This window comes from Gobius niger, assembly GCF_951799975.1.
Source record: "Gobius niger genome assembly, chromosome: 9".
Classification (NCBI taxonomy): Eukaryota; Metazoa; Chordata; class Actinopteri; order Gobiiformes; family Gobiidae; genus Gobius; species Gobius niger.
Window position 1 is genome coordinate 29,015,371 of NC_136860.1, and position 25,828 is coordinate 29,041,198.

At 40.5% G+C, this 25,828-nt stretch overlaps 1 protein-coding gene across 12 annotated transcripts in view; it reads right to left on the minus strand.

Moving 5' to 3' along the window:
• lrp1bb (low density lipoprotein receptor-related protein 1Bb) overlaps positions 1-25,828 on the minus strand; it is a 451,054-nt gene that overhangs the window by 114,648 nt on the left and 310,578 nt on the right. For all 12 annotated transcript variants that reach the window (XM_079563322.1, XM_079563321.1, XM_079563329.1 and 9 more), the window contains 11 exons: positions 23,950-24,090; positions 23,014-23,139; positions 22,800-22,931; positions 15,306-15,440; positions 15,017-15,146; positions 14,103-14,229; positions 13,832-13,983; positions 12,302-12,426; positions 11,081-11,452; positions 6,220-6,409; positions 3,183-3,387 (listed from right to left, as the gene is read on the minus strand). In XM_079563322.1, coding sequence (XP_079419448.1) covers positions 3,183-3,387; positions 6,220-6,409; positions 11,081-11,452; positions 12,302-12,426; positions 13,832-13,983; positions 14,103-14,229; positions 15,017-15,146; positions 15,306-15,440; positions 22,800-22,931; positions 23,014-23,139; positions 23,950-24,090 — 1,835 coding nt within the window. The remainder of the gene's footprint in view (positions 1-3,182; positions 3,388-6,219; positions 6,410-11,080; positions 11,453-12,301; positions 12,427-13,831; positions 13,984-14,102; positions 14,230-15,016; positions 15,147-15,305; positions 15,441-22,799; positions 22,932-23,013; positions 23,140-23,949; positions 24,091-25,828) is intronic.

Below are 25,828 nucleotides of genomic sequence, written 5' to 3' on the forward strand. Positions count from 1 at the left end.
AAAATGGTTATATAATTGGTTTGGCATATCGCCCACTCCTATTTCAGCAACACTCCGACTATAACTATCTCAGTACTCTTCTCGTAATACTACCACTAGCAAAGAGTGTTATGGCTGATACCACCACGACTATTCCCAGACCTATTCTGACAGAGCGACCACATGTTACAGCTTAGTCCAGAATGTAATAATAACACTGGCCCCAGAGGAAACGCTGTCATCCAAGTCAACACTTGTTCCTCTAATACAAAACTGGAGCCCAATAATGTGTTTCATTAAATCTATTCTAGGATTTTTGGATTTGAAACCTGCAGGCTTTGTGATTATGAACATAAGGTCAGCACTAACAATTTATTACGAAATCAGTTCACCTGTATCAGAAGTCATTGTTTAATGCACTTTTTCTGTAGTATTTGTGGACAGTGAAGCATGTTTAACTCTATAGAAAATAGAGACATTTTTCAGCCAAAATTTCTGTGTGCACAAAACAGTGAAGCTGTGTAAATGCGGCTAAAACCAACATTTGCTGGCTATTTGCAAGGGATGCTCTGTAGGGAAGGCAATTGTGTGAATATGTTATCAACCACACAGTCTTTCCATGTTCTGCAAGTATCCTATACAAACGAGTCGCCTTCATATTTCCGTAGTTTGAGTGAAACGCTGTAGACTCCCATCTCCGTCCTGTTTAATTCACACGTTTTAATTGGGCAGGATGATATGCGCCCACAGGGTCTTACTGCACTGCTTTCATTAGCAGCAGCAGTCGGCAGCCAGGGCAGAGGGGGGGCCCAGAGGTGAAGCCTTCCGGAGCCTCGTGACCCTATTCAGCAAACATATGAGTAGCTAATTGAGATGGGCCAAGGTGCTGAGCTACGAAGGTTAAGCAAAAAAAAAAAAGTGAAAGCGTTGGCAAAAAAAAAAAAAAATACTACCATCTACAGGAATCTTGAGTACATCCGAGGAAAATAGATATATACACCTATCAAATACATTATGCATAAGGTTTTCAAAATGAGAAGACTGGGATCTAACTTCAGAGCGTAAACAGTAAGTCCAAACATGCCAGCACCAGCAGTAACACTACTTGACATTTTAGAAGGCACACTGCACGCATACATAAAGAAAAAAAAAAAAACATAAATGAATAAGGAGATTGGGATTATATCTCGAACATTATAGGGAAACTCTGCTGTCAATAGGCGACATCCCCGTACTGCAGTTACATTGGCCAAAACATAAAAGGCAAACAAAACAGGACAACTTAGCGGATAAACAGGGGTACTATATTATATGCGCAGTAAAGTAAAGAGATTACAGTGTGGACGTCGAAGTGCTCCTTACAATATAGTACCCTTTTTTATCCGCTTAGAAAATCAACATTAATTTTGTGTAACAATACTTGTAACTTGTAGCTACTCACGTAACCGTATTTAAATGGAGAACGCATGGGAAGAGCTTGGTCGCTTCTAACTTCACACCCTGTTTGGCTCCATAGAGAAGAGGAGAGGCTAAATGCTAACAACATCTTTGGTCTTTTTGGTGACTGAGCGCATGCACAAAGACCAGCCACACATCAACTCATCTTCTCTTTTTAGATCTTGGACAGGGGCCTACAGACGAAAAACAACCTTCTGGCTAATTCTGGCCTTTGTTTGTTCCTGTGTTTTATGAAATTGCACTGTCCCCTTTCAAATAAACCAATCTAATCTAATCTAAACTACTAGCTGAGACCCGGCCTTCGGCCGGGCCTCGCTAGTGTGCACATTTGATAGTCTGAGATTATGAGTTATTACAAAGAAATGTCCAACCCGTCACACAGGTCAGCTGTAGACCAGTGGTTCCCAACCCATTCCAAAAACTATGGCCACTACAAATGTTTAAAATAATTAATGCTAAAAATAATTTCAAACAAACTGCAATTTGAGTGTTTGATGCACCCGCACTCCTTTCTTATAAACTACAACGACAATATGTTCGCTAAAAGGGAATACGCGCACGCACGCACGCACACACCGCCCTGTTTTGATGCACGCGCGCACACATACACGCACCGACGCACACACAAACGCGCGCACACGCGCACACACACACAGCGCCCTGTTTGGATGCGCGCACACGCACGGCAGTCAGATCTCGCGCACTCGCGTTGTTGTGACGGCGGGTTGTCCTCGGACAGCAGCACCGCGGTCCATATGGACCCGTGGTCAATGGCCGCGGGCGGCGGGACCGCAACGTGGGGGCCGGCACCACGCACAAACTCACTACTGTCGCCAGGCTTCCTGATGTTCCCAAACGGTCTCCCATCCCAGTTCTAACCAGGCCCGTCCCTGCTTAGCTTCAAAGTCGGTATGGGAAATAAACATGGCGGCGCCCAGGCGGCGGCCATTGAGATAGCGTTTTCTATAATAGATATCTCAGTATGGAAAAACGGTGGCCTGTTCCTTTAACAACTCTATATACAACACAATGAATAAAGGCTTTCTATAACAACTAATATTTTCTTGAAGCGAGTGCCTAACCAGAAACAGCTGTTTCTACTAATAAGCGAACGCTGTTTTGCGCTCTAACACTCTAGATCAACGTTAGCTTAAGATCTCAAGGAATACAACTGCTAATCACCAGAAAGTAAGCTCTTTGTTAAATATACCAGCATTTTTGTTCTGCTTTTTGCCAGGTTGTATTTGCTTGAGTGTGTATTCTCCCTCATTCAATCAATCTGTCGCTGTGTGTAACTCCTCCTTCAACAAACTGGCGAACCGTTCAAGCCCCGATCGCAGAGGTGGCCCCAGGTTACAGTGACTTGAACCCCCCTCTGAGCGCGGATCGGTTCAGTTTAGGCTGTGAAAACAAACTTCAAACCGCTCTGTTCTGCCTCCTGCCTTTCCTATGCAAAGATGCCTCAAGAGAAAAAACGGAGTAACAAAGAAAGGAAAGCTAGACCAAAGACAGAAGCCACAGCATCCCACACTGCCACAACATCCCCAGTATAATCGTGTGTTGTTTATAGTTTTTGTGACCGTTAAGTGCTGCTAAGAACCAAACTACAACTCAAATAAATAAGCTGTGTATTATCTTAACAAGATCTCAACACCTTTTCTTGCTTGCCGCACATTGTCAGACTCACACATACACAAATGATGTGAAAAAAGAGCATTTTTGTCCTTGCTTGCATAAGTACTCACATATCTGTTGGAGCCATCGAAGTCACATCTCTCGATCTTCCCCAGGGTCCCGTCAGAAAAGTAGATCTTCTCAGCCGTGTGGTCAATGCTGAGGCCGTTGGGAGTCAGGATGTCCGAGCTGATGATGACCCTCATGTTTTTGCCCGACAGCGTGGACCTCATGATACTGGGCTTCTGCTCATTCCAGTTGGTCCAAAACATCAGGCTGTAACGTGACAATGAAATAACATGCAATTATGTGTCAGTGGGATGCTCCTTCAAGAAGGAAATGCCTTAAGTGCGCTAATGTGTAGATGTCAGCAGATAATTGGACTCTTTGCAACGCGGCAAAACAAACAGCTGAACAAATATGTGAAGGCACAAATTACACTCGGAGGAATGGGTGACATCTTTGCATTTGGTGCCCGATAAAAGAGACCGTAGGATAATTTAACATTTACAAATGGTCAAAACCAAAGCAAATCAGTTAAAACCGGGTGTGCAGTTTGGATATAAAAACATTGCAGATAATGGTCTTATGTTTAGCTCTTATGGAAAGGCTGTATCGAGAGGGATGCAGTTTACACATAAATCAATAGGTCAAATCATAGGCGCAACATTTACTGTGCAAAAAAACTACAATGTTATTCTCCAGAATTTCATTTAATAGTCTCTTAGCACAAAAATGTGAAGGCAATTTATCATGATTTATTCAGGCTTTTCCAACTACTTTACACACTTTAGCCTCTGCAATAGTTGTAGCATGAAATCTAACTATAACCCAGTAAAGAGCGGACTGCTTCCTCTTCTGCTGCGATGACCAGAGCAGCAAAGCCCAAAGCAAACTTTGGAAATCAGCAACCTGCAAACATGCTAATCTGAGCAAAGAAGAGAGTTTGACCATGGACAGGATCAGAACACGTTTGGAGGACTTTCAGGGAAGTCTCTGTGTGGCTTATACTGGAGTGTGGATTCGTGATTTTAATGTGGGAGAAGGAGATGGAATGAATATGCAGGATGCAATTCCAGGTATGTTTTTTGTTTTGTTTATGAGAAAGCAACATTATAAAATGACTTTGACTCAAAAAATGGTGACTCAAAACAACTGGACTTACTGACAGTTTCACTGTAAATCCAGACAGCTTCCTCAGAGCTGTTGTCCGTGGTGATCACACCCACCAGATATAGGTGGTGGTGGGTGTGGATTGTGAATAACATGTTTTGAGTCTAATTAACTACCTGGATGACTGAGAAACTACATTGCTTTATAAAATGACTTAAACCTGAGCATGTTGCTTAAATGATATGCATAGCCCTTTAACAATATCCAAAATATGTTCCTGATCTCTACATTGTGGATACGTCAATATCTGGAGGAGTTCAATTTTTTAGGGACACCACTAAAAACACCACTCTCCAGTCCAGCTTTACCCAAATCGATAAGCTTCTCGATCTCTTCTGTCGCTTTTTTGTCACCGTTTTTTTGTTTGTGTTTTGATCCTCGTTATTGTTACTGAAACTACCCTTTTTTTTTCCAAAAACCTGGTCAGGTGGGGATTAAGAGATTCTTGTTGACATTACTGACATCAATGACATTCACTGATTGATGACCAATAGAGTCCAAAAACATACACACAGTAAGTATATACTGTAGACTATTGAGCAGCAATATCAGTAGAAGGCAATGACGTTTAATATTTAATCATTACACAAGCCACAGTTCACCTCAGCATCACGTATCTCCCATTCTTTCCAAATTGCTCTGCACATCTAACTCCTGATAAACTGCACATGAACTCGTCTCCAAATTGTATTACAAACTTTTTATGCTTCTGGGCCTCTTCTCACTCTTCCCTCCATAATGAAGTCCAGTCTAGCGGGATAATAAGGTTTTCGGTCAGAAGTCACAACCAGGGATTGCAAATTAATCACTGAGCTCTAATTAAGAGACAGTGTTACAGAAGTGGGATGGATGTGGTGCCAAATGACCAGGCAATGATATAGTCCGCTGCGGTCGGCAAATTAATTTAGTTACATGAGGAACAAGATATGGGCCCTTATTTCAGATTTCGCGGTAATGTACTGTGATCACGATTATGCAGGTGTTAGCGCGAGGGGAGATTGAACACGAATACTGATGTGGTTGTTCGATGAAAATTGTTGTAACGTTTTCTCAAAGGCTTTGAAATGAAAATGAACCTGAGGCGATGAAATTGATTGTTTGCTTTGACTCTAATCTGGTGCTAATAAGGCTTACCAGAACACATCATTCATTTACACGTGTGATTTGTGTCTCCAAAACAAAATAATTGGGACAGAAGCTGCAACTGGCAAATCCATGAATCTGAAATTATGACAGGTGGGGAAATCCATTGAAGTAAAAGTACTGCCTCGATGTTATGATACTCCAGAATGTACTCCATTGTCACTAAAAGGCAAAAAGGTACTATGTTGGTACAACTACTCCACCATGTATTTTAGTCTCATTTACACAATGAATTAATCCATTGAAATTGTATAACACTTCAAAGAGTGTTAGATTAGTAGATTAAATTTTAGATTTAAATATCTCAATTTGAGCATAATTTTAAAAAATGAGTTGTTTTGACTATGTAGTTAGGCATTTGACCTAGATTATTTGACTTGTTCTGAGATGTTTCTGACTCTTTTCAATACATTTAGTCTGTTTTCAGGTCATTTTCATTCTTATCCCATTTTTCTTTCTTATTTGAAGCAAGATTAGTTGGAACCAGTCTGAAATGTCATCAAACAAGCAAAGTAAACTTGGTCGGATCAGGAAAAAAGTCTAAATTAGTGAAAACGCAAAAAAAAAAAGAAGCATTTCCTCAATTCAAGAAATTTAAGCCAATGCTTGACATTTACTTTTTGTAGAAATCAGACTTTAATAGGAAGCTTATCAAGGACCTTTCATGTGGTCTATTTTACCACCTGATATTTATCCATGTTATGATGCATTGATCTTAGCAGACTTGAAGGCCATTGTTTGGATGTTCCTTTTCTAAAGAAGGTCATAAGGTGAGTGATAAGAGGTACTGACTTCTGACACTCGTCCAGGGCGAGTGTGTGTGGGTGGTCATCCTCAGACAGAATGACCACAGCGTCTCTGTAGAAGCCGCTGACTCGGGTCTGGTCCACCGTGTGGCGGCTGATGGAGGACGAGGTGGAGCTGCTCCAGTAGAGAGTGTCCCAGCCTCGGTGGTACGCCAGGCCTTCCACTGAACCCACGTCTGAGAGAGACAAAGATCGATTACAATTCACAGTTAAGTGTCTTTCCTGTAAAATTATACAATTATAAAACAATAGACTCTCCTTACTCATTATACCATTATATCCTCATCCAAATGAATTATTTTGCTATTTAAAGCAGTACTATGTAACTTGTTCACCTTAATAAATCCTTTCTGTAGTCCCTCTGGGGATAATACAAGTGTTAATGGGATGATTGGGGGGTCTTTCATTTTCCCCCGTGTCTCTGGCCAGAAAACAGCAATTGCAACTTCGCTGCCTCCGGGTCGGAGCCACCAATACACACTAATGGAATCACGAAGAAGAAGCTAACAGCCCAATGGGCAAAGCTAACTGCGGGCTAGCACCACTGAAACAACATTTACAGCCAAGTTTGAGTGACAAAAAGTATCTCCATTGTGCAATTGGATGTACAATATCCCTCTCTCCCTCTGTCTTTTCTGTCAGCGTAGTATTTACTCTCACGGACAATAATGAGTAAAAAACTGTAACATGCTATGACACCTCCAGTGGCACTTATGGCCTCTAGGGGCATGAGTTAGTTCTGCTTTAATTTCTCTAGGACTTCAGGGCAAGTATGTGTACATTAATTGCATAGATATTGCACATTATTCAATTTAAACAAAAGGTCCCATCGCAGATTAAAACAGAAATAGATTTTTTTTCTACTCTTCAAGGCTGTTGAAAAACTGACATTTGAAGGAATACTATATCCCATGCATACTTCACAATGCCTGTTCTAAAAGCAACAAATAATTGCTCCTCTCATTTAACAATACACAAAGAACATTTCCATTATACAAGGTCAACACTCCCAAACACAATGGCGATTTCATTTTCTTCCGACACAAGGACTTTTGTAAATCTAATCAGGCTTTCTTTGTTATAAACTTCATAAAGGCAGTCTACAGTATGGAGTCACTGAGCCTTGAAAAGATAGATATCAGTTTTTCAAAGCTCACAGAAAATTGCTTTCTTTGGTGCCTGGGGAAGATTACCTGCATAAAACACAAACCTGCACATGTGCATTCGATGAAGCATGAGTTGGCTTTTGTTGTTCCCAAAATGCAAGACACAGGCTTCAATTCACAGCATAGTCCAATCTTTCAAAGTTTGGTAATGAGTGTCAGATCAGTGAACACCATGAGATTAATTAATTCACTGTTTGTTGTGTTGAAACAATTACAATTTTATTTCATTTTTATGACTAAGGTGAGTCTGCTATTTACACTAGGGCATGTGTAAATGGCTTTTCACATTTGGATGAAAAGATTCCCCTCTATATTCATCTATTGCAAAATAAACAGATCATGACACCACTGTGGATGGATTGTGCACAAATTAATTATCTAAAGAATGTAGACTATCAGTTGAAAAAGGTATAAATGTACGAGCCAGATCCAATGGCTTGTCAAAATAATTTAGTACATTTCCATTCAGAGCGCTTTTTAGGGGGGACACAATAAATTATTTTGCTACTTGGTAATGGGTGTCATATCAATGAAGGCAACGACATTAATTCATGAAAATCGTGAAAATACAGTTCCCATTATACAAATAACTCGGTGCCAACGGTTTGATAAGCATCTTGGCTCGTGCCTTTGTTCCTCCTACCATTTACATAATCACGTCGGATTGTGGCTGTGGCCATAACTCATTGGTGCTGCTGAGGACAGAGGAGCTGGCTGATTTCCCTTTAAGTCTCCAAGATGATAAAACAGGCAAACACTTCAGAGGAAAAAGTCTACCTGAGCCGGGCCTATTCAAAAATGAATAGTTCATTACGAAATTGGTCTAAGTTTTGAGGGTTGAGGAGAATGCAGGCTAATTCATGTGTAACAGGGGGATCAATTACAGGAAAGTGTGGTAATTAGCATTTTCACCTTTTCGTGTTTTGGGATATTGGAGGAAATTCCTCCATTGTGAACTGTATATTTTATGAAGGCTGAGAACCAAAAGGGCTGATTCAATTCGCAATTAATATTTTTATACCATTCATTCATCATCTGCTTATTCAAGAAAGACAGGAGTCTGTGACAGTAACTATGAGCCGAAGGAAAACTGCAGTCCTGAAAGTAATTATAGCAGCTATTAACCAAATTCATTAATGAAAGATACAAAATACTGCATAACTAGAAATTGTAGCTGATTAAAGCTGGGAATGTAGAGCTGCAAGCAGAATCATAAGTGAATCTCAATGGTAGCAATTGGCAAATACAGTGCTCCCAAGAAATATTGGCAGAGAATGGGTACTTGTTGGCAGAAAGTTCTATTTTTTCTCATCTGACCACGGCACACAATCCCATTTGAAACACTTCACTTTGTGTTTCTTGTGCGAGCGGGCGGGGGCTTCTGGTGACGTTTCCATACAAATGATGGTGATGACTGTGACGTCTGATCGTACTTATGTAGACTTTCTGACCTCGGTGTGTAAACTATAACTCCTGTTTAAGAACATAAAAGCCGTCTTTCCACTGAACACAGCTCCATGATCTATGTACTCGCCTTGTCACGTATCGACTCTACCCACACGCTTGTTTTTTTACTACATGACAACAACCGCACTGGTTGTGGGCGGCGCCCCCACAGATGTGCACGCTGTACAGAATGTCATTAAAACTTTTGTAGGCCACAATGAGAACAAATGCGGACAAATGCTGCCTTCTGGTGGGGGTTATGGAATCCTTCAGAGGTGCCAAGGCAAATACTAGACGAAACAAGCAGCTAAAAGACGAACTATGAAGGCAAGCAACATGCTAGTGTTATGCTAACACCAGCTAAAGTTGCGCTAACAGTGGCTAAATGCTTATATCGGCAGAACAACGGTATGATGTTGTGAAATATTAAATCCGTATGACCTGGATGTTAACAGTGAGGGCTGTCCTCTCTCGTTTGCCAATCAGAACTTAGCGTCTGTTCACGTCTCGGTTCAGCGCTTTAACCTCAGTCAGAGGTCGGTGCCAAAACGTATTCCTGGTCAAACCGGTTTGGCCCTAGCCTCGGCAGTCGAAAAGCTCGCCCAACCGAAATGTATGTGATTCTTGAATAAGTTAAGCTGATCATATTGCAATCTGCCAACTAATATAAATAGTCTTGGATTTTGAAGGTTGAAAGCAAAAAATAGCCAATGTAATCACAATTGCAATGCTTGGTGAAATAAATTCAATATTTTTTTCTATATTGAACTTGCTCTTTCAGAAAAGTACAAAGACTAATCAGGCCTTTTAAAATGAAAATTAACTATTGCTCTGCGTGTATTGCTACAAAGATAATAGTTTTAGGTTAATGGAGTTGATGAAAGCCTGTTAGTTATATAAGAAATTAATCATCAAGTTCTTGTTTTGTATCAATTAATGTGGAAAATAAAAGTCTAAAGGAATGAAAATGTATGTATGTTGCCCAATAATTCAGACTTGACATCAATAACTAGGTCAGATTGAGAGGAAATGTAAAAATCTTCAGGAGGAAAGGTAGAGTCAGAAGACTTCCGTAAATAACATCTGATGCTTTGAAAATCCCATGCGGGGCTGTATACATGTCAAAATGTTAATAGCGCTCAAATGAATTCACTCATCCTCGCTGATTTTGCATTTAGCACATGCTTTATGTGTGAAGGACACTTGGAAAGTAAACAGCCCAGCAGATGGTTCCCCACCACTGTTGCTCATTTGCAGAAGATGATAAATAATCCAAGACACTCCCAAAGCTGCTGTGAATGACGTAGAGATGGGGAGTGGAGTGAGAAAAGAACAGAAAAGGTACTTTGGAGCATGGGTTTGTAGAAATAATTTTACTCATGGAGAAGTAAAAAGTATTCAGCGATGAATGCTCAGTCTTGACAAACTAAATCACAATCAAGTAAAGAATTGTGCTGTATGTGAGCAGCAGGACAAAGAGAAATGAAACCACACCGATACAATAACAAATCTTTGAGATGCTTCCTAGACTAAAAAAAAAAAGAACAAATGCTTTTAATGTAATCCGAAATGTCTCATGTGATTAAAACCTGGTAAAGAAACACCGTCCGCATCGTTCAAAGAGTGACAGCGGCGCATTCGTCAGCAGAAGACCGGCTCCAATTACCGTCGCTGAGGCAAAAGCAATATGTATATGTAATCCAAATCCATTTATACAGCCATTTGTACAGGACAATGGCGAGATTAGGCTCTTCATCAAACAACTGCTAAATTGTGGCTACGCAGTGAATGAAATATGGAGCTTATTTTGCAGGACCGGAACATCAGCAAACAATAGGCCTTTGACGGGATGCACAAATGACGAGCAAATTACGTTCGGAGCTAAGGGGGAGAAGTTAAAATATGTACTTCACTGAAGCTCCTGAATCATTTAATCCAATCGAATCAATCTTCAAACTTATTACTACAAATGAACAACCATCTTTCACTTTCCACGTACTGCACAATGACTTGAATTACGATCAAATGCAACAAAACCTATTACTTTTGAGACTAACATAACTACTATGACTTCTAAGAAAGGGAATCTTATTTTATATAGGGCTTTTCACAGAACTCAAGTCACTCAAAGCGTTTCTCTTTTTTTTTTGGGATTCCCAACACATCTTATCTTGCTCTTCTACCATAACAGATAAGTTATATTCGATACATTATTCCAGTAAAGATGACACTTACTTTCCACCACCACAGTCCTGTCGCTCCAGTCGTCATTGATCATCTGTATATTCCCATAGTGCAGGTCACTGTAGAAGATGCGGTTGGTCCCGCTGATCCCCTGGCTGTAGTCGAAGGCCAGAGCGATCACGTTTTTGATCAGAGTCGGGTTCTCGAACGGCTGCATGGGGGAGTTCAGGTCGTTTTCGTCAGACAGGTGGATGCTCTTAAGGATAGTCCTCTCAGAGTAGAGCAGGTAGCCTTCATAGCGCTCACAGCCAAAGCCGTCCTCAGCAAGACGCCCGTGGGCACAAGAGCACGTACGCCGCCCGCTGCCCAGGTGGAAACACAGCTGCTGGCATCCCCCATTACTCCTGGCGCATGGATTAGTACCTGGTATAGCATATCGCAATGGTAGGCAAGAATGAAAACCTGATAGCATTTGCAATTCACATGCACTTGATCATATGATACTTGATACATGTTTTATTTATTTTTTTGGACAGCCTGACAATAAATGAATGTGGCCAAGCTTGGAAGAGGCAAACTGTTCTGGTGTAGCTGAAAATAAACAAAATAGAGGGGATTATTTATCAAGATTATATTTATACCACTATCTTAGTGTTTCAACTCATATTTCCTCACCCAGAGACCAGTAAGAGAGAGGAAAAAAAGCTTTTTCTCAAGGTAGATTCTGGCAGGCTGTCGGAGAATACCACCTTCCGTGCCCTTTGTTGGATGGTGGAGGTGCAAGCTTTTTAGGGGTCAGGATGGTCATCAAAACCACTATGATTTCTGTGGTTTCTTTTGCATTTCATAGTAATAAGTCAATGGAGATTTTAAAATGTAAAATACTGGAGTAAAAAAGGTTGATCCCCTCTTCTGTTGGCAGGTAGCTCAGAAGTAGGGAAGGGTAACGCTCAAAACCAGATACATTATAAGATGGCCTAAAGATCTTAAAATAGTTGGTGCTGTTTCCACTACAATACAATAATACAATACAATAATAGCAAAATTGTGTCAATTTCAAGTACAATAGTGATTTTTTAATGTATTTTTTAAATTATTAATCATTGTATGTTTTAGGAGATCCACCAATAAATACGAAACATTTTTCAAGGGGGTCAGAAAAAATGACTTATGTATCACAAAGCTAAGAGGTATTAAGAGGTTAAAAAATAACATTACCCAAACGATTACACATAATGAGCAAAAGTTAATTATCAAAGTTCAACGTCTGACCTTTCTCTCTGCCTCTGTTGAAGATGGTCACATCCTTCAGATTGACCCCGAGTCCGCTCCTGACCGTCACAGCGTCACTGGTGTCAGACTTCAGCCCACGCCTGATGGAGCCGTTGGAGTGGGCCCTGTGGTCACCGGGGAGTCAAGAAGAATGATTACCATAATTTAGCCTTTCACAGTAATGGAAAAGCATTTTAAAATCATTTTATAATCTAGCGCGGGTGTTACTAGCATTGCACACATCCACAATTATAAATGTTCTTCAGATCAAAACACCAAAAGACAACATACTGCAAAAGCATTTCAAAACAAAGCTATTCGATTAGCACATTGCGACATAATTAACTGACAAACATGATTGAAGTGCCGCCAGGATTGAAAATACTTCTATAGCCCTTCACAAACATGCGCATTCAGAAGGCTCATTTGAGAAAAGCCGCTCATTTGTTCACAAGCCTCTGCACAGGAGATGCTGCCCTGGCCCTAGTGCTGAGTGCGGCTGAGGCGGCTGTTTGTCCAGAAAAAAGCAATGATCTGTGGCTCAGCTGGAGGCGTGTGTCTCTCTCATTTGAGAGGCATGAGCTCCTCGTAAGACCTTGTGCACTCCGCCACGTGTTCATGCTTCACTTTACTTTGTGTGGTTATGGTGCACACTAGGTCAGGTCTGGTTGGTGAAAATCTTAGCAAATATATCTCGATGACTATAAAAGACTTTGCTAATTTATTTAGCTGGCCTTGAGTTACAGCTGGAGCACTATTAAAGCGCCATCTCCCGCTACTCTCGCTCAGCCCCTTGTCCCCGCTTAGCTCAAGCAGACGCTCTTCGTTTTGTTCACGCTGAAAATACAGAAATACCACCGGTTTCTTTCACATGTGCGTGTGTTCAACAGGATTCACTGTTTGGTGAAGCTTTAAAAACTTGCATGGAAGAGCTTAGAAGAGGATTGTGGTTATAGGTCTAAAATAATGCTTTTATATTTTTAGACATAAGTAAACATAAAAACAAAACAAAAAACAAAAAAATGGGTAGTATTACATGTTTGCCAGGGGTGTCGGGACACCACTTTACAGGTTAGGGGGAAAAAAAGCTTAGCCAAAGTTGTGGTTGGGTGTAAAGTTTCACTTACACACCAAAATGTTCATGCAATAGGTCAAAATTAACTGGCAATGAAAGCAACGCCATGCTGCAATAGACTTCTGATGACAAAAAAGATAAATTAAACTGGGTGATAGGTTTGGGAAATCATCAGAATCATGCCCAGCAAGATTTCCCCAGCTTATCCACCCACTTGCAAAATGGTTGTGCTCAGATTTTGCCCATGTGGCTAATTTACAGCAGGCACGCCTCCCATTTTCAAATCGCACTTGGACTATTACCGAAAGCCAAAGGACTGCTGACCCCAACTATCTGTATTCAGTGATCCTAATATTTCCAATAGACCTTCTTGGCGAGGTTTTAATACCAGGTTAAGACTGCATATGTTGCGGTTCAGCGATTGTGTGCGTGCATTTACGAAAATAACAAATTACCTGTCAGACCAGTAGATGTAGGGCCCGAACACCGCCACGGAGAACAGGTCCACGTTGGCCGCTGACAGTACAATCTCGCGGCTTTCTCCAGTCTCAAGGTTGATCCTCTCTATCTTATCGGTGCGTGCATCACACCAGTATAATGTATTTTCCTGCGAGGTAATTTTAAAATGGATATCAGACACTCGGGTCATCTCTCGCCCACGTATAAGTCTGATGAGGTGTGGAGGAGTGGGCAGGATACTGAATGATACGGAAATGAATATTGTACCTCGTAGTCTATGGAGATGCCATTAGGCCAAGTGATCCCGGAGTTCACTAAGGTCACCTGATCCGAGCCGTCCAGTCGCGATCGGCCGATGCAAGGGTTCTGGCCCCATTCGGTCCAGAAGAGGTACCTGCACGACACAGGACGGAACTGGTTTAGGGAATTACAATAGAAAGGTTTATGATGGTAACGTCAGAACATACTTTGCAGTTAATCCATTCTGGTTTTGCACTAGGAGTTTCAAAACAGTAAGTTTCATTAAAAAAAAAAAAGCTGACACTCATAAAGTATAATAATAATAATAATAATAATAATAATAATAATAATAATAATAATAATAATAATAATAATAATAATAATAATAATAATAATAATAATAATAATAATAATAATAATAATAATAATAATAATGATCTGCTCATGCCTGGCCTCGGTTGCTTATGACTCTGGTGACGGTGGAACATCGTGCTGCATTTGCAAAAGCCTACTTTTTACACTGTCCTGAGATAAATAATAGCAATGCACTCTGTGTAGCGCCGGTATCAAAGGTGCCATGCTGCTTAAACGTGACAACAAGCAGCATGTGCCGAGTCCCGTCGGGTCCCATCGGGTTCAGGCAAAGCTTTCCAGCTCTACTAGCCTTCACACTGCCTGATGTCGGCCGAATCTCGTCTTTGGTTGTGCGACGGTTCTATTTTAAATCTTTGTCCCTGTGTCACTGTACGACCTACGACCTGCAGCCAAAATTGTGCAGTGTATACATCTTTTTAAGCTATATTAGTAAAAAAAAAAGTCAGGCCGATGGAAAACCTCCGTGATTTTGCGATGTATTGTAGCTTCTTCCTATATGGACAGCGTGTCATCTAATACTGCAATAATATCATATAGCCTTACTGAACAATAGACATTTTAAATACCCCTTCTGTGGATGAACAGCGATAGCCCGGGGCTGGTCGAGTCCTTCAGAGATCACCACTGAACGAAAGGCTCCATTTAAACGAGAAATCTCAATCAGGTTAAAGCCATGGTCGGTCCAGTAAAGGTTTCCTGCGGAAAAGCAATTGATGTTACCCATTTGACTGAGGGGACACGGTCTGCAGACAAATTCCTATAATTAAGGGCACTTTGGTTAATATTACACACACCTGTATCGAAATTTCTGGTCAAGGGTTAAAGCCTGGTGAATTATAATTATGATGTACTCACCAGCAATCCAGTCCACTGCTATGCCTTCCACCCGGCTAATGCCTGTGGTGATGATGTCCTCTCTCCACGTTTGGTCACGCTTGGATCTGGAGATACGGTTCAAGCCCATGTCCGTCCAGTAAACCGTGTCATTTGCTGAAAATATAAACAATTTGCACATTGAAGGCTGAGAGGAAATGAAACGATGAATGATATATATTCTAACCAACATCCTGAAAGATAAAGTGTAAACAATATTTAAACGGATGCAATTATAGAATAGAATAGAATTAACTATTTATTGTCTCGTTGCAGAGAAATTTGTCTTGGACGACGAGGGCAGGTAAACAAAAAACACAGAAACAAATTATGAAACATACACATCAAACAGCTCAAACCACGCATACCCACACACCTGTGGCATAGTTCATGTAAACCTACATAAATAGAAGACAAATTAAAGCAGTACTAAGTAACTCATGCCCCTAGAGGCCATAAGCGCCACTGCAGGTGTCGTAGCATGTTGCGGTTTTTTATTCATTAATTGTCCGTGAGAGTAAATACTACGCTGACAGAAAAGACAAAGGGAGAGAGGGATATTGTACATCCAATTACACAATGGAGATAATTTTGTTTCACCCAAACTTGGCTGTAAATACTGTTTAAGTAGCCCTAGCCCACTGTTAGCTTTGCCCGTTAGCCTGTTTGTGATTCTCTTAGTGTTTATTGGTGCTCCGGGTCGGAGCAGGGAAATATGCAAGTGTGGTTTCCTGGCCAGAGACACCAGGGGAGATGAAAGACCCCCCAATTATCCCATTAACACTTGTATTACCCCCAGAGGGACTACGAAAGTGATTTATTAAGGTAAACAAGTTACTTAATACTGCTTTAAGAATGCAAAATCAGGTGGCATATCTGAGTGGCATCATGAAACAAAGAGATAAAATCCATACATTCCCCTAACATGTAGGCCTATCTAATGTGTATCTTTGTAATAATGTTCAATCTTTTGCTTTGTTTTTCTTTAGAAACTGTCTCGGAGAGTTGCCAAGTGTATGCTCAGCTGAAATGAGTACTTATGGTTTAGTTAGTATTTTATTTGCATCATAAAACACAATCTAAAAAGGCCGTAAATACTTTTATAATCAGAATCAGGATTACTTTATCTATCCTCAAGAAGAAAAAAGTAAAACATCTGTTAGGAGAAGAAAATAAAGCTTTGCAATCGAAAAATAATAATACAAAATCTGAGCAAATAAAATTAACAATGAAAACTGACTGTTCAGTACTGATAAGAGGTCACTTGTACAGGGAAAAATGCAATATTGTCCTGATATTAAAAGTTTTTCATGTGTGCCAGATTATCACAGTACAATTCTGTTTTGTTTTTTTGTGAATTGAATTTTATAACACATTTTTCCCTAGCCAGGCTGGTTTGTATTTCTCACATTCTGGTGCATTTGACCATAGAGCAGCTTTGTTGGTGTCATTTGCTGCAAAAAGCCACAGTGCACATTAAAGTAGGAGCGGAAATGAGAAGATAAATGACGCTGCCACAACATACCCTGAAACAAAGCAGCCAGTGAAACCACATTTTACTATAGCATGCCCCATTTCCCCAAATGTGTGCGGAGCTATAAAGTATGATGGTGAAAATACCCCAACACTTCATCCCTGGCTCTGTGTTGACACAGATTGCTGGAAGGGGGAAGGCAAATGTCGGGCGATTTTTACAGGCCAGTATATTACTCGCTGCAAAACAAGATGTGAGTAAAACTATTATGAACCCTTTCTGTTTTTACAACCCCATTACGGCCGCATATGAAACAGGCCTTGAGTTATTTTTCTCATGACGCACACAGAGTAAATCTGAGCTCATATCAGTCAGTTCAAGATGGAAGAGGCTAGTAGTATTCAAATGCGGGTAGATTTACATTTCAAGGTGGTAATGTATCGGCTTCCACTGCTTTTTGCTAATAAGATTTCTAGTGCATACACAATCAGGTGTAGCATTGTATATGCACTAGACCAGGGGTCGGCAACCCGCGGCTCCGGAGCCGCATGCGGCTCTTCGGCCTCCTTGTAGTGGCTCTTTTGTCCCAATGGAGCAGCACCGAGTATATCTACAAGGAGAACCGGTTCTGATGAGTAATCCATCAGAACCACGTGACTCCTACATAAACGACGCCTCTTATTGATGGTAAATTTTATTGATCCGCTTTGTGCCGCAGCTTCTTTGTACGATAAACCTGCAGGCGCGGAGCCGCTGCAGATACACGCCTGCAGATACACGCACCACTCGCACCATCCCAAACGTCTGCGCTGTTTTAGGATCCGCGCTACACTTTGTAAAAAGCCCGTCTGAATCTGTCCTCTTTACATGCGCTTATACGTGCAGCTGCTACGTTATTAAGAACCAAAACAAAGCGCACGTGCTGAAACATGTGCTTTTGAGCGCTCGCTCCTATCATTCAGAAACTATGACGCTGAGGGGCTGAGAATATCCTTCGACCCTCTTTCATAAAAATAGAGTGTCTGCCCCACTGAAATAGCTTTCAATCCCGTTATTTTAATAATCATTCTACATTAGCTTTATAAAAATGCTTTGAGGAAGTTTATGTCAAAATAGGTCATTTCTTGTCATATTACAGCCTATTTTTTAATGAATTGATAAAGAACCGCATCAATAAGAGAAACTATCAATGGTATTATCGATTTAAAAAAAATGGGGGGGGGCCTACAATTCTGTTTAAGCCCCGGGGCCTATGGGTACATTAAGGTGGGCCTGGTGGTGAAGCAGGGGCGGAGCTGGTGTCCCATTTACAGTGTTAGAATTTATGAGTTTTATAGATCAATGCAAGCAGCAAAATATATTACATCTAAAATGCAACAGAATGCTGGAAGTGGCAAAACATAATTAATACTTTTTGTAATTATTGGGAATTTTCTCGTATATTTCTAAACAGAACAACAATACTATTATTCAGTTTTTTGGGTTGTTTGAATGTTAAAACTATTGTGGCTCTTTGAGACTTTTGTTTGGTTTGAAATGGTCCAAAATGGCTCTTTGGATGTTGAAGGTTGCAGACCCCTGCACTAGACCATATGCGCAACATACTAATCTTAATCCGTTTTAACCTTTGGTGTGGCAGCATTTCGACTCAAGCTTGTCACTTTCCCCATAAAAGAGGTAGAGTAGTCTTTTATTCAAGTACATTAAAATACTTTAAAATATTACTCAAGTAGAAGTAAAAAGCTACCCCAATGATAATCCAAATAAAAGTAAAAATGTACTTTATGACAGCAGTATTTGAGTACAGTGTAGTGAGTAAGTGTCAATTTCAACATACAAAGTCTAAGAGCCCGATCTGGCGCATGGACAGTGCTGCTCCAAACGGGCTGGTCATCTTGCATGTGCGCAGCTGTTGCACTATGTGACTACGCTACTAGCGAGAGGGAGTTGCTAATTTAATTAAAAAAGGTTGACTGAGGTGTGGTTTATTGCAAGCAGCACAGAGAGCGCAGCTTTCCTTTTGCTGCCTCACATCTTTTCCTTGCTTACATCGTGCAGCCTCATGTTCTATACCATCAGCATTATAGACTTTTATTGGCTATATCGGGTCAAACTAAAAACTTTATTCAGGAGTTTAATACTGCGTCCCGAGAGAACGAGATATACAGCCAGTCCCGCAGTGGCGCGAGTCTGCACTCAGCCGAAACGCGATCCAAACAAAAGCATGTGTTCAGCCCCCTCTCCCGTTCCCGGCCAAGGAAAATTGTTGTTCTACATAACAGACACCCATCGCCATGTGTCTGTCCAGCCCACATAACCACTGGAGCTGGAAGATTTCACAGAGCGCTCCTCCTCTACCCTATAGTTTGCCTTTAGAAACACAGTATCGGGCCCTTAATGTTTTAGTTAGTTTTGCTAGCTTTATGATTATTTGAGAAACATAACATAACATATTAAGTTATATTTCCATATACATCCTGAAATAAAACAAATAAAATATTTGTTATAAGATACAATCAATAAGAGACTGTACACAGCCATTTCTTTATGCAAAAGTCAGCATTTTATATCAAAGTTACTGTGGTTTATTATCAAAATAAATAATTCCTTGTGTTTGTCATTTTTTTTGCCTCCCATGCGTGAAATCAAAGGACAGGACGCACTCTTGCATCCGACTAAACACAATTCGGAAGACGTTTTGAAGAGATTTCTTTGGCGCTTTATTGCTGGCCATTGAGCTAAAATGTCACGTTCGTGTTACATGACGGCGTGTTTATCTGCACTTTTCTTGTTCCCGGAGCCTTCACCCACGGTTAACACGCGGCGCACATGTGACAGGGAGCAGTTGGGGGGCTTTCGTCTGCTCCACTCTCAGCCTGCCATCTTAAATCCCGTGCAAATGATATGCGTGACTGCAGATAGGCTCAGTTATGCCTTCACATGGTTCACCTGCGTAAAGTAATAAAGACAGTATAGTAATGAGCACGTGTTTTTCGACTTTGGTTCATTTTAGCTCGACTTTGGCCTAATTCCTCTCATTAAAAAACCTCCCGTATCAAGATTAAAAGTGAATTAAGGAGTTGCTCGCATAGGTTCTCTTGATAGCGCAAGGATAACATACAGATTTGCAATAATCTCTCGTATAATGAGCTATTATACACGCGCTCGTGATGTTGAACAACTCTCAATGCATAGTTAAGTACTTCACAAGTTAGACGTGTAAAGTATGAGGTGAAACAAGTTTGGAAGTGTTCAGATACTTTATTCTTATGACTGCATTTTGAATATTTGCGCACATGAATATAAATTCATAATTTTCTACAAATTAGCTTATAGTTGAAGCAGAAAAAAGGCAACAGAAGAGAACATTTAAAACGTATTTCCCAGCAAACCTATATAATAAGCCTGTATAATTCTATGCGCAAAAAATAAGTTGATTATCTTCCTGTACTTTTCAGATAATTTATATAGCAATAGTAGTTTATAATAACTTGCTTTCAACACATGTTTTAGAATTGATAAGGAAAGAAAATGCAATCCTGATTCAAAATATCCACTGCTTTTTGCATCATCATCTTGTTCAGGTCAAATATTCAAATCCTTTTGCATGTAATCCGTGTTTCATATTCAAGGTGTTGCATATGGTTTCCACAGATAACCATTTGTTAGTTACAGATGTTTGATAAGCCGTGTAATGTAATCCTTTCATTTTACAAGTTGTTGGAATAATAGCATCAAATTCTCTGTGATCCATCTCAAAATGCGGTTTCATACCAATGGCGAGGCAAGGCTACTGACCTTATCTCTTCGGGAACATGTTTTTCTTTAAGAGCTACCTCATATCATCCATTCTTTCTATATGTTCCAATTAAATAATGGTTTTAAAATCTTAAATGTGATGAGGTGAGAATGATTGTCTAGCTACCCTGTCATTTGCACTTTAACCATTTTTCATTATCATGCATGGCTGCTGATGTCACCTATATACTGTATATGGGAGTGTGCCACCCATATAAAAACTCGTACTCTGGATTCGTTATAAATCAATTCATAAATAATTATTATCAAAGTGAGGAGAGGGAGGCACTATATAGGACAGTCAAAGCTAGCTGGTCTAATGCTTTGAATTGGATGTCACAGAGCTTTCATTTGATACAACATTCAGGGAATTGCTTTGTATAAGGACTGTTGCAAGAGCTTGAGAGGAAGTAGTTTTATGCTATTCATGCGGAGTCTTCCTCCTAATGCGAACCTATTACTCTTTCATCTAAGACGCACTCCACACGCCCAAGGACCATTATTCAAAAGGTAAGAGCCCACAAGAACAAATCCTTCTCCTTGTCGCTCTGAGTTTTAAAGACAGAGGAAGGCAAAGACGTTGCTGCGAGAAACAGAAGCAAAAAGGTATGTTTTTGTTCTTAGAAACGGCATACTATCAACCCACACAAACCAAATCTATTCTATTGATAAATCCACCATTGTCTGTGGTCGGAGCAGGAGTGTGTTTTTGCAGTCCAATAAACAGAGACAAGTGTAAATTATGGTTGTGATGGAGGAAACTTTTCATTTGCTCCGGACAAACTTTGGCCTTGTGTTTTTACTGAAAAGAAAACATTGATTTTGTCTGTCAATTTTAGTCCAGCGTTTGAATCAAGTGGAAGTGAGAAAACATCCTGCATTGATCGAGTGAGTTTTCGCATTAAAATAGGCACAATCAGAATGAAGCGAGGATGTGGATATTCTTAAATTATATTATATTCTTTATATTGTATGCTTCGCTCGGCCTTGTATGTTGATTTTCAAAAAAACATTGGCATGAAATAGGTGCAATTGCATATTTTTGTACACATTGTATTGTGAATGTGTATTGAATGGGGTGGTCAGCACAAGCAAGAGGTTTATGGTGGTTTAAGTTCAGTGTGGGTTCTTTATAGGTAATTTCACTGAATTTGCCAGAGTCTATCAGATATAATAGAGGATCAGGAAACTGCTTTATTATGTTTATTTTGTCTTCAAGATCATTTGGAGTTTCGGGGGAGGAGCTGTAGTCTCTGTCTGTGGTGTCAGAAGTGAGGATGTTGTCAGGACCTTGATAAAAAGCCGAAGCGTCATTCAATCCTAACGTATGGACAGTTACCAAGCGACTATGCTTTTCAGAGTACGTTAACCTGTTCAATTTATTTTTCCTATAGCCATCAGACATCGGAAATTATACGTTGTCAACCCATCGATTACATTTAGGTGATGTCAAAGACGAGGTAGAAATTTGCCTTTATAGATTATGTTTTACATCAGGATTAGCGTATGAATGTGACCTCTGAGCTGCTTTCTGTGGGGTTGGATAAACACCCAGTGGCCACTAATCTTCATATATTGTTAATAATGAAAGGAACCACTGAAAATACAGAAAAATGCCATGAAACGGACAAAACATACCTTGACATACTTTAACACAGGCTTCTCATTCAGTTGTATGGGGATTGGACGTTCAATTCAAACAGGTCTGGGAAACATTGGCAACAAAATGTACGAATTTGTAGGAACAGCTATAGGCATTCCTGTGATTTCTATGGACTATTCTGTTCCTTATCACCCGTTTCTTAGTTCTTTGACTTTTGGTTCTATGCTTTTCATCACCTTGACATGTTTTGACAGTGGACTGCTGCATTTGTCAGAGGCTTCTATAATGTACAAGAGTCCACTTAATCAATGCAATTTGACCTTTTGACTCAGACAGCCAACGTGGAAAATCATCACATTTTCCTCATCAGAGCCAAAGACGCAAAGCCCCGTTAGCTCATCACTGCAGTGCAACTCTTTAAAACACCTGTTGCACTGCAGATTTCCCATGACATCACCACAAAATTGGAAATGAGTGAATGGAAGCGGTCGTAATTTGCAGTACAGAGTTACATTGGCAAAGAAGTAAAAGGAAACAGGGAGTGTGATAATTTAGCCAAATATTCCCCACCTTGCGCGAGAGAGTAGCATTTGCGTCATACCTGCATGAAAGTCGACTCCCACGGCGAACAGCGTCCCTGTGATGGGCATGAGGGCCTCGCTGTGGTCGTCCGGGTCCAGAGCTATCCCTCTGATTCCCTCATGGATGGAGTACATCAGAAAGGAATCCACACCTGAGGAGCCCGTTTTAAAACCACTTCACTGTCAGATATTCAAATCATGGCCGCCACTGTTTATTAGCTGGAGGCCTCCTACCTTCACAAGACATGCGGTCGCTTCGCAGGTTGTATCCGACAGTGCATGAGCAGCTTCGGCTGTTCTCTGAAGTGGGGAAGCATAGCTGTGAGCAGCCGCCGTTGTTTATCTGGCACGGGTTCCTTCCTGCATTTTAAAAAGAGAAAAAGGAGAGAGGAAGATTGACTATCGGGAAACTTTCATCTGCAAATGCGTGAGGGTCGTCGGGTAAATCTGGTTGGAAGTTCTGTGGGTGCCATATGTGGACAAGGTCTATTTTTTATCAACAAAACAGCAAGTTGTCAAAGTCTGTAAGCAACTTTACGTCCTTATTAAAGGTTTTATTGCAAGTTTTGAAAGAACATATGGAAACAAGTAAATGCAATTGAGACTAAATGTAGGTGTTCAGAAAATGCCTGTACTCCATGTAAAGAAGTGAAGCAATTGAGTTCAAAACAATAGCAGCCCATAATTACAAAGATATGTATAGTGGACCCCTCCTGGAACTGCCACCTTAATGTGGTGGAAGGGTTTGAGCGCCTGAATGATCCTGGGGGCTCTGTTGTCGGGGGCTTCGTGCTCCTGGTAGGGTCTCCCATGGCAAACAGGTCCAAGGGGACGGGTCAGACAAAGAGCGGTTCAGAAGCCCCTTATGAGAGACCAACAGGCCGAAGAATCGTGAGGCCGTCCTTCTGTGGACCCACCACCTGCAGGAGGAGCCATAAGGGGCCGGTGCAATGTGATTTGGGCAGCTCCAACAGCTGCCCCCACGACCCGGCAACGGACAAGTGGAAGAAAATGGATGGATGGATGGATGGATGTGTAGTGGAGGCAATCTGATGCTGATGTCACTGCTCATGGCATCAACAGGCGGTGGGATGAGAGAGCGGCTGGATATGTATTATGATAAAAAAAAATACCTATATCACAAAAAGATGTCAAGGCATACGCACTCACCCTTCTGTCCCTCCCGGTCGTACACTTTCATGTGCACCACGCCGCTCGTCTTGTTGCGGAGGACCACTGGGTTTCGCCCGTCCCTCTTCGTCACCGTTCCCAGTTGCGCTGATTCATCGTCGGCCCACCACAGTTTGCCTCCTGCAAGAAATAAAACAACAACATACATCACCAACACCGTGAGTCACATTGATTTTTTGATCCAAGCCTTTCCGGGAGTACGGAGCCCTGTTTACGAATAAATAACAGCATATAATAATCTACTGAAGGCGCTAATGGCATTCTCCAGCTTTGTCTATAATCCTGCAAGAATGACGCTACAAGTCGTTACGCTTTCTCAATAATTAAAGCTTTTCATACGTTCTTTTGAGAACAGAAATTGCTTTGAATTCTAATGTGTGCTTTCCGAAACATAAAACACTTGATATTTGGTACCAATTGATTTTTTTTTTTTTTTTACACCCACCAACAAATAAGTGGAAGCAAAGTCATTTCCAGTATTGATTTTAAACATTTCATTTTGACAACACCACCCCAGCGGCTACACTTAATGCTGGCCCCATCTAGTCATTTTTCTAATGTAATGAACATAGTATATTTCGGCTACAGCCAGACTTTGCACTTACCATTTATAGATAAGTGACCTTCCCTGAACCCATTACTGAATATAAAAGCGCTTTTAACAACTGGAGCGAAAAGTCTTAATCATAGATTACTTTTAGAGGATATTGATCATTAGAGACCTGCTGCTCTGGAAAGTTTTACATGTTGCATGAGATAATACTAAGACCGGAATTTACTATATCTGACTGTTTTTAGTGGAATAAAATGTGGTTGCCCTTCAGTAAATCGTAGAAGCAGACGCGAAAAAGATCACTGTGCATCTAATTATAGACTTGATATCCGCCATCAATAGGTTGCGTTCACGTGGCATCACACGTTCTAAAGAGCCTGTATTTTAATTTAATTGCACATTTCTTTGTCATTATAGAAAAATCCACATGAAACAAACTCAGTGTCAAAGTTCAATGACTTCACTGTCAGCGCATATAAACTTAGGTCCAATTATTTTCTTAAAAAGGATGAAGACCAGTAGAAAAGGCCTTTTTGCCATAAAAGATAATATAGCAGATTTGTGAATCCATTCACTCTAAAACCTTATCACCCAACCTAATACCAAGCTAGTTGTTGTTTATACTACAATAGATGCTCGAAGTGTGTTGGGAAAGATAGGAATGTGTTTCGACCACAACTCCCTATTTCATTCAATTGTTGTGTATAGCACTAACACAACAGGAGTTGCCTTACAGGACTGTACAAACATTAAAAGTGAAACGACTATAAACAGATCTATATTTACTCAAACATGAGTCTTTATTACTGGCTCTGAACAGAGAGCGCAGCTAATTTCTTTGTGGCTATTTAAGATTACCACAACTAAAACCTCCTAATGCAGATACAATCATCATTTTCAAATCATTAAATTTGTAATGCCTCGGTAAAGATAATATCTAAACTCTTAAGAACTAAAGTAATCTACTCGTATCCACTGTTTTATCTGATAAATTATAGCAGTATGTAATAATCAGACGTATTTGGCAATCTTACTGATGTTTTAATGACAAAGCATCTTTACAGTCTGAACAATGCCATAACATTCACTGACTCTGACAAATTAGTAGATTCAATGTGGCTTCTACCATTTGCCATGGTCATGTAGAGGAAGGTCAGAGGAAACTCGCTCACAAAATCCCGTACTTCCCCCCGTAGTCTTCGATTGGAGAAACAGCAGCACTAAGCCATCTGCCAAGGATACATTTGCTTTCCGTTCTCTCTCTCTCAAAAAAAAAAAAGAATGAATGATGAATTTAACAACCTC